This window comes from Salmo salar, chromosome ssa02, assembly GCF_905237065.1.
Source record: "Salmo salar chromosome ssa02, Ssal_v3.1, whole genome shotgun sequence".
NCBI classification, from domain to species: Eukaryota; Metazoa; Chordata; class Actinopteri; order Salmoniformes; family Salmonidae; genus Salmo; species Salmo salar.
The window spans coordinates 4,877,501-4,888,043 of NC_059443.1; the positions used below are offsets into that span (position 1 = coordinate 4,877,501).

At 35.5% G+C, this 10,543-nt stretch overlaps 1 protein-coding gene across 1 annotated transcript in view; it reads left to right on the forward strand.

Annotated features, from left to right (window-relative positions):
- LOC123727702 (protein MAL2) overlaps positions 1-10,107 on the forward strand; it is a 17,384-nt gene extending 7,277 nt beyond the window's left edge. Inside the window, exons 3-4 of the mRNA XM_045696641.1 lie at positions 892-1,080; positions 9,448-10,107. Coding sequence (XP_045552597.1) covers positions 892-1,080; positions 9,448-9,519 — 261 coding nt within the window. The 3' untranslated portion in view covers positions 9,520-10,107. The remainder of the gene's footprint in view (positions 1-891; positions 1,081-9,447) is intronic.
- The last annotated feature ends 436 nt before the right edge of the window (positions 10,108-10,543 follow it).

Here is a 10,543-nt window from a genome sequence, read left to right on the forward strand (position 1 = left end):
ATAGTAGGGTGCTATTTGGGAGGCAGCCGGTCTCTTACTGTAACCCCTATCTCTCTGGGAGGTGGCCGGTCTCTTACTGTAACCCCTATCTCTCTGGGAGGTGGCCAGTCTCTTACTGTAACCCCCTATCTATCTGGGAGGCGGCCGGTCTCTTACTGTAACCCCCTATCTCTCTGGGAGGCGGCCGGTCTCTTACTGTAACCCCCTATCTCTCTGGGAGGTGGCCGGTCTCTTACTGTAACCCCCTATCTCTCTGGGAGGCGGCGGGTCTCTTACTGTAACCCCTATCTCTCTGGGAGGCGGCCGGTCTCTTACTGTAACCCCCTATCTCTCTGGGAGGCGGCCGGTCTCTTACTGTAACCCCCTATCTCTCTGGGAGGTGGCGGGTCTCTTACTGTAACCCCTATCTCTCTGGGAGGCGGCCGGTCTCTTACTGTAAACCCCTATCTCTCTGGAAGGTGGCCGGTCTCTTACTGTAACCCCCTATCTCTCTGGGAGGCGGCCGGTCTCTTACTGTAACCCCCTATCTCTCTGGGAGGCGGCCGGTCTCTTACTGTAACCCCCTATCTCTCTGGGAGGTGGCCGGTCTCTTACTGTAACCCCCTATCTCTCTGGGAGGCGGCCGGTCTCTTACTGTAACCCCCTATCTATCTGGGAGGTGGCCGGTCTCTTACTGTAACCCCCTATCTCTCTGGGAGGTGGCGGGTCTCTTACTGTAACCCCCTATCTCTCTGGGTGGTGGCCGGTCTCTAACTGTAACCCCCTATCTCTCTGGGAGGTGGCTGGTCTCTTACTGTAACCTCCTATCACACGTGATTTTCTCAATACATTCAACGAGACCTGACTACTCTCAATCCATATTATAACCCTGTCTTTCCATCTTCATTGCAGGATGTGCTGTACCACTTCACAGCACTGCTGTTCTACTTCAGTGCCTTGGTGCTGGAGGCTGCTGTTACGGCAGCCAGAGGGGTCATCAGTAGCACCAACAGCTCCATACCAGGATGTGTAACAGCCCCTAGTGGAAATATACTCACCTTCCTGGACAACAGACAATACAGTATTAACGTGGCAGCTACGGTCAGTGTACACTAACACAAAATGTCAAGGCTATCTGTAATGCAAATGGTGGTTCACTGATCAGACCAGGCTTTTAATTCAAATTCTTCATACTGTACGTGTCTGTTTGAGTTTGCCTGGGTTGATAAACCAATAGAAAGTTTCCAGATCTGCAAACCCTACCCATCTGGTTGCCACTAGTTACCAACGTCAAAATTGTTTATATCGTAAAAATACATGAAAAGAAAAATGATCTTTTTGATCTTAATATAAGGTTTAAATCAGATGAAGAAGATAAATTGTAGAAATCGGTGTGGTTTAGCCATAATTATGACTTTGTGGTAACTAATGACAACCTACTCATCTGGCACTCCAGGCAGACAAGCAAACGATCAGTTATTGGAATCGATTCTTCCAGTATTATAAACCCAGAGGTCTGTTACTACTATAACACAGTGATGTTATTATTGTTCCAGTATTATAAACCCAGAGGTCTGTTACTACTATAACATGTTATTATTGTTCCTGTATTATAAACCCAGAGGTCTGTTACTACTATAACACAGTGATGTTATTATTGTTCCAGTATTATAAACCCAGAGGTCTGTTACTACTATAACACAGTGATGTTATTATTGTTCCTGTATTATAAACCCAGAGGTCTGTTACTACTATAACACAGTGATGTTATTATTGTTCCTGTATTATAAACCCAGAGGTCTGTTACTACTATAACATGTTATTATTGTTCCTGTATTATAAACCCAGAGGTCTGTTACTACTATAACATGTTATTATTGTTCCTGTATTATAAACCCAGAGGTCTGTTACTACTATAACATGTTATTATTGTTCCAGTATTATAAACCCAGAGGTCTGTTACTACTATAACATGTTATTATTGTTCCAGTATTATAAACCCAGAGGTCTGTTACTACTATAACATGTTATTATTGTTCCTGTATTATAAACCCAGAGGTCTGTTACTACTATAACAATTGTTATTATTGTTCCAGTATTATAAACCCAGAGGTCTGTTACTACTATAACACTATGTTATTATTGTTCCTGTATTATAAACCCAGAGGTCTGTTACTGCTATAACATGTTATTATTGTTCCTGTATTATAAACCCAGAGGTCTGTTACTACTATAACATGTTATTATTGTTCCTGTATTATAAACCCAGAGGTCTGTTACTACTATAACACAGTGATGTTATTATTGTTCCAGTATTATAAACCCAGAGGTCTGTTACTACTATAACAATGTTATTATTGTTCCAGTATTATAAACCCAGAGGTCTGTTACTACTATAACACAGTGATGTTATTATTGTTCCTGTATTATAAACCCAGAGGTCTGTTACTGCTATAACACAGTGATGTTATTATTGTTCCTGTATTATAAACCCAGAGGTCTGTTACTACTATAACACAGTGATGTTATTATTGTTCCTGTATTATAAACCCAGAGGTCTGTTACTGCTATAACATGTTATTATTGTTCCAGTATTATAAACCCAGAGGTCTGTTACTACTATAACATGTTATTATTGTTCCAGTATTATAAACCCAGAGGTCTGTTACTACTATAACACGATGTTATTATTGTTCCTGTATTATAAACCCAGAGGTCTGTTACTACTATAACATGTTATTATTGTTCCTGTATTATAAACCCAGAGGTCTGTTACTGCTATAACATGTTATTATTGTTCCTGTATTATAAACCCAGAGGTCTGTTACTACTATAACACTGTTATTATTGTTCCTGTATTATAAACCCAGAGGTCTGTTACTACTATAACATGTTATTATTGTTCCTGTATTATAAACCCAGAGGTCTGTTACTACTATAACAAGTTGTTATTATTGTTCCTGTATTATAAACCCAGAGGTCTGTTACTACTATAACATGGTATTATAAACCCAGAGGTCTGTTACTACTATAACATGTTATTATTGTTCCTGTATTATAAACCCAGAGGTCTGTTACTGCTATAACATGATGTTATTATTGTTCCTGTATTATAAACCCAGAGGTCTGTTACTGCTATAACACAATGTTATTATTGTTCCTGTATTATAAACCCAGAGGTCTGTTACTACTATAACATGTTATTATTGTTCCTGTATTATAAACCCAGAGGTCTGTTACTGCTATAACACAGTGATGTTATTATTGTTCCTGTATTATAAACCCAGAGGTCTGTTACTACTATAACACATTGTTATTATTGTTCCTGTATTATAAACCCAGAGGTCTGTTACTACTATAACATGTTATTATTGTTCCAGTATTATAAACCCAGAGGTCTGTTACTACTATAACACAGTGATGTTATTATTGTTCCAGTATTATAAACCCAGAGGTCTGTTACTACTATAACATTGTTATTATTGTTCCTGTATTATAAACCCAGAGGTCTGTTACTACTATAACATGTTATTATTGTTCCTGTATTATAAACCCAGAGGTCTGTTACTACTATAACATGTTATTATTGTTCCTGTATTATAAACCCAGAGGTCTGTTACTACTATAACACAGTATGTTATTATTGTTCCTGTATTATAAACCCAGAGGTCTGTTACTACTATAACATGTTATTATTGTTCCTGTATTATAAACCCAGAGGTCTGTTACTACTATAACATGTTATTATTGTTCCAGTATTATAAACCCAGAGGTCTGTTACTGCTATAACACATATGTTATTATTGTTCCAGTATTATAAACCCAGAGGTCTGTTACTACTATAACATGTTATTATTGTTCCTGTATTATAAACCCAGAGGTCTGTTACTACTATAACACAGTGATGTTATTATTGTTCCAGTATTATAAACCCAGAGGTCTGTTACTACTATAACACAGTGTGTTATTATTGTTCCTGTATTATAAACCCAGAGGTCTGTTACTACTATAACATGTTATTATTGTTCCTGTATTATAAACCCAGAGGTCTGTTACTACTATAACATGTTATTATTGTTCCTGTATTATAAACCCAGAGGTCTGTTACTACTATAACATGTTATTATTGTTCCTGTATTATAAACCCAGAGGTCTGTTACTACTATAAAATGTTATTATTGTTCCAGTATTATAAACCCAGAGGTCTGTTACTGCTATAACACAGTGATGTTATTATTGTTCCTGTATTATAAACCCAGAGGTCTGTTACTGCTATAACATGTTATTATTGTTCCTGTATTATAAACCCAGAGGTCTGTTACTACTATAACACAGTGATGTTATTATTGTTCCTGTATTATAAACCCAGAGGTCTGTTACTACTATAACACATATGTTATTATTGTTCCTGTATTATAAACCCAGAGGTCTGTTACTGCTATAACACAGTGATGTTATTATTGTTCCTGTATTATAAACCCAGAGGTCTGTTACTGCTATAACATGTTATTATTGTTCCTGTATTATAAACCCAGAGGTCTGTTACTGCTATAACACAGTGATGTTATTATTGTTCCAGTATTATAAACCCAGAGGTCTGTTACTACTATAACATGTTATTATTGTTCCAGTATTATAAACCCAGAGGTCTGTTACTACTATAACATGTTATTATTGTTCCTGTATTATAAACCCAGAGGTCTGTTACTACTATAACACAGTGATGTTATTATTGTTCCTGTATTATAAACCCAGAGGTCTGTTACTACTATAACATGTTATTATTGTTCCTGTATTATAAACCCAGAGGTCTGTTACTACTATAACATGTTATTATTGTTCCTGTATTATAAACCCAGAGGTCTGTTACTACTATAACATGTTATTATTGTTCCTGTATTATAAACCCAGAGGTCTGTTACTACTATAACATGGTATTATAAACCCAGAGGTCTGTTACTACTATAAAATGTTATTATTGTTCCAGTATTATAAACCCAGAGGTCTGTTACTACTATAACACAGTGATGTTATTATTGTTCCTGTATTATAAACCCAGAGGTCTGTTACTACTATAACACAGTGATGTTATTATTGTTCCTGTATTATAAACCCAGAGGTCTGTTACTGCTATAACATGTTATTATTGTTCCTGTATTATAAACCCAGAGGTCTGTTACTACTATAACATGTTATTATTGTTCCTGTATTATAAACCCAGAGGTCTGTTACTACTATAACAGTGATGTTATTATTGTTCCTGTATTATAAACCCAGAGGTCTGTTACTACTATAACATGTTATTATTGTTCCTGTATTATAAACCCAGAGGTCTGTTACTACTATAGCATGTTATTATTGTTCCAGTATTATAAACCCAGAGGTCTGTTACTACTATAACATGTTATTATTGTTCCAGTATTATAAACCCAGAGGTCTGTTACTACTATAACATGTTATTATTGTTCCTGTATTATAAACCCAGAGGTCTGTTACTACTATAACACAGTGATGTTATTATTGTTCCAGTATTATAAACCCAGAGGTCTGTTACTGCTATAACACAGTGATGTTATTATTGTTCCTGTATTATAAACCCAGAGGTCTGTTACTACTATAACATGTTATTATTGTTCCTGTATTATAAACCCAGAGGTCTGTTACTACTATAACACAGTGATGTTATTATTGTTCCTGTATTATAAACCCAGAGGTCTGTTACTGCTATAACACAGTGATGTTATTATTGTTCCAGTATTATAAACCCAGAGGTCTGTTACTACTATAACATGTTATTATTGTTCCAGTATTATAAACCCAGAGGTCTGTTACTGCTATAACACAGTGATGTTATTATTGTTCCTGTATTATAAACCCAGAGGTCTGTTACTACTATAACACAGTGATGTTATTATTGTTCCTGTATTATAAACCCAGAGGTCTGTTACTACTATAACATGTTATTATTGTTCCTGTATTATAAACCCAGAGGTCTGTTACTACTATAACACAGTGATGTTATTATTGTTCCAGTATTATAAACCCAGAGGTCTGTTACTACTATAACACAGTGATGTTATTATTGTTCCTGTATTATAAACCCAGAGGTCTGTTACTACTATAACATGTTATTATTGTTCCAGTATTATAAACCCAGAGGTCTGTTACTACTATAACACAGTGATGTTATTATTGTTCCAGTATTATAAACCCAGAGGTCTGTTACTGCTATAACATGTTATTATTGTTCCTGTATTATAAACCCAGAGGTCTGTTACTGCTATAACATGTTATTATTGTTCCTGTATTATAAACCCAGAGGTCTGTTACTACTATAACATGTTATTATTGTTCCTGTATTATAAACCCAGAGGTCTGTTACTACTATAACATGTTATTATTGTTCCTGTATTATAAACCCAGAGGTCTGTTACTACTATAACATGTTATTATTGTTCCTGTATTATAAACCCAGAGGTCTGTTACTACTATAACACAGTGATGTTATTATTGTTCCAGTATTATAAACCCAGAGGTCTGTTACTGCTATAACACAGTGATGTTATTATTGTTCCAGTATTATAAACCCAGAGGTCTGTTACTGCTATAACATGTTATTATTGTTCCTGTATTATAAACCCAGAGGTCTGTTACTACTATAACACAGTGATGTTATTATTGTTCCTGTATTATAAACCCAGAGGTCTGTTACTACTATAACACAGTGATGTTATTATTGTTCCAGTATTATAAACCCAGAGGTCTGTTACTACTATAACATGTTATTATTGTTCCTGTATTATAAACCCAGAGGTCTGTTACTACTATAACATGTTATTATTGTTCCTGTATTATAAACCCAGAGGTCTGTTACTACTATAACATGTTATTATTGTTCCTGTATTATAAACCCAGAGGTCTGTTACTACTATAACATGTTATTATTGTTCCTGTATTATAAACCCAGAGGTCTGTTACTACTATAACAATATGTTATTATTGTTCCTGTATTATAAACCCAGAGGTCTGTTACTACTATAACATGGTATTATAAACCCAGAGGTCTGTTACTGCTATAACATGTTATTATTGTTCCTGTATTATAAACCCAGAGGTCTGTTACTACTATAACATGTTATTATTGTTCCTGTATTATAAACCCAGAGGTCTGTTACTACTATAACACAGTGATGTTATTATTGTTCCTGTATTATAAACCCAGAGGTCTGTTACTACTATAACATGTTATTATTGTTCCAGTATTATAAACCCAGAGGTCTGTTACTACTATAACATGTTATTATTGTTCCTGTATTATAAACCCAGAGGTCTGTTACTACTATAACATGTTATTATTGTTCCAGTATTATAAACCCAGAGGTCTGTTACTACTATAACACAGTGATGTTATTATTGTTCCTGTATTATAAACCCAGAGGTCTGTTACTACTATAACATGTTATTATTGTTCCTGTATTATAAACCCAGAGGTCTGTTACTACTATAACATGTTATTATTGTTCCTGTATTATAAACCCAGAGGTCTGTTACTACTATAACATTGTTATTATTGTTCCTGTATTATAAACCCAGAGGTCTGTTACTACTATAACATGTTATTATTGTTCCAGTATTATAAACCCAGAGGTCTGTTACTACTATAACACAGTGATGTTATTATTGTTCCAGTATTATAAACCCAGAGGTCTGTTACTACTATAACATGTTATTATTGTTCCAGTATTATAAACCCAGAGGTCTGTTACTGCTATAACACATATGTTATTATTGTTCCTGTATTATAAACCCAGAGGTCTGTTACTGCTATAACATGTTATTATTGTTCCTGTATTATAAACCCAGAGGTCTGTTACTACTATAACACAGTGATGTTATTATTGTTCCAGTATTATAAACCCAGAGGTCTGTTACTACTATAACATGTTATTATTGTTCCTGTATTATAAACCCAGAGGTCTGTTACTACTATAACATGTTATTATTGTCCGTATTATAAACCCAGAGGTCTGTTACTACTATAACATGTTATTATTGTTCCTGTATTATAAACCCAGAGGTCTGTTACTACTATAACACAGTGATGTTATTATTGTTCCAGTATTATAAACCCAGAGGTCTGTTACTACTATAACATTTTTGTTCCTGTATTATAAACCCAGAGGTCTGTTACTACTATAACACAGTGATGTTATTATTGTTCCTGTATTATAAACCCAGAGGTCTGTTACTACTATAACATGTTATTATTGTTCCTGTATTATAAACCCAGAGGTCTGTTACTACTATAACACAGTGTGTTATTATTGTTCCAGTATTATAAACCCAGAGGTCTGTTACTACTATAACAGTGTTATTATTGTTCCTGTATTATAAACCCAGAGGTCTGTTACTACTATAACATGTTATTATTGTTCCAGTATTATAAACCCAGAGGTCTGTTACTACTATAACATGTTATTATTGTTCCTGTATTATAAACCCAGAGGTCTGTTACTGCTATAACATGTTATTATTGTTCCAGTATTATAAACCCAGAGGTCTGTTACTGCTATAACACAGTGATGTTATTATTGTTCCAGTATTATAAACCCAGAGGTCTGTTACTACTATAACATGTTATTATTGTTCCTGTATTATAAACCCAGAGGTCTGTTACTGCTATAACATGTTATTATTGTTCCTGTATTATAAACCCAGAGGTCTGTTACTGCTATAACACAGTGATGTTATTATTGTTCCTGTATTATAAACCCAGAGGTCTGTTACTACTATAGCATGTTATTATTGTTCCAGTATTATAAACCCAGAGGTCTGTTACTACTATAACATGTTATTATTGTTCCTGTATTATAAACCCAGAGGTCTGTTACTACTATAACATGTTATTATTGTTCCTGTATTATAAACCCAGAGGTCTGTTACTGCTATAACATGTTATTATTGTTCCTGTATTATAAACCCAGAGGTCTGTTACTACTGTAACATGTTATTATTGTTCCAGTATTATAAACCCAGAGGTCTGTTACTACTATAACACAGTGATGTTTTTAGTGCCTTGGTGAGGTCGTATTACATGAATCAGTGTTCTACTGCTGAGAGTGAACGGATGTTGTGCTTTGTCCTGACAGCCTCCTCCATTTCTGTATTGGTAGCTCCTGTACTGCACAGAGCTATTTTCAGAACCTAACACTTCATTACCAAGGAGACCAAACACAAAAGCTCTGTAGTAAACTCCTAATCTAAGTCAATGTTTTTTCAGTAAAAGGAGCTGTAGGCCTTTGCATTCCATGAGTTAATGTTTGGTCATTGTTCTCCTGATTCTATACTACTAGTTGGTTCAGTGATGTTGCTGTACTATATAGCTGCTGCTATTACATTAGGTGTCATTGCTCAAGGCTTTCTGTGAGTTAACCTAACCTTTTTGTTGTTGTCCTGGTTCTCCTCTAGATATTTGCCTTTGTGGTGACACTCTGCTACGCCTGCAGCATGTTCATGGGCTTCAGGAGGTGGCAGATGTGATGTGACACGGAAGAAAGAAAACGCACCATTTACGTTTTTCAGTTCAAACTCCTACCATGCTGTCAAGACATTGTCACGTTGTCTGTTTATTACATGTGTACAACATTATTTTTTAAAGAGAACTACTGTATAATGATATTTGCATCAAGTTCATATTTGTTGCTATGAGATCAAGACTTTGTTGTATCTGTCATGTAATAACAGCAGACCAGGCGTTATGACTAAGCTACCCGATGTTGTAGTTCACATATTAGTGCTTGGTTGCTGAGGCCATGTTTAACTGTGTGATCAATAGTGTAGATTTTATTTATTAGTGTTTGATTCCCTGTAAAATAAATTAAACTCTGGATCAGAAGGGACCTATAACTGATTAAATAACAATAAGGTGACTTTATATTTTCCCCTTGTAGAATGTCTAACTTTTTCTATAGCAACATGGAAAACTATGTTAAACATACTACATAGGAAAAATATCATAAATCACTTAATGACATTGTGTGAATACTTACTGGAATACATTTTTGAGTATATTTTGTGATTTCTGAAAAGCATTTTTACAAATAAATAACTTTTGTTATCTTGTCAATACAAGTTGTATTTTTATATTTGGCTAGTTTAGCAGGGCTTCACCAGAAGGGGGAACTATTCTCACAAAGACTGTTTTTAGTGGGGAGAGTTGTTGGCTCATCAGCCCTGCTTGTACTTCACCAGCCAGTTCAAGTGCATGTCCCAGAGGTTAAATAGGCTACTGTAGGTGGTTGGACCAGATGCCTTTGTTGTCAGTTGAAGGGAAAGGAACTTTGCCGCTACCTCTCTCTTCAACCAAGGTGCATGAACTGAGGAGCAGTCTGAAGGGAAGAGGAGATTCCTCTTTGAGGACAGTGTCAGTTGATGAAAGTGCTTCGGGCCTTTAGCCTTCATCAGGGTTTTTCGTGTCAGTTGATGAAAGTGCTTCGGGCCTATAGCGTTCATCAGGGTTTTTGGTGTCAGTTGATGAAAGTGCTTCGGGCCTATAGCGTTCATC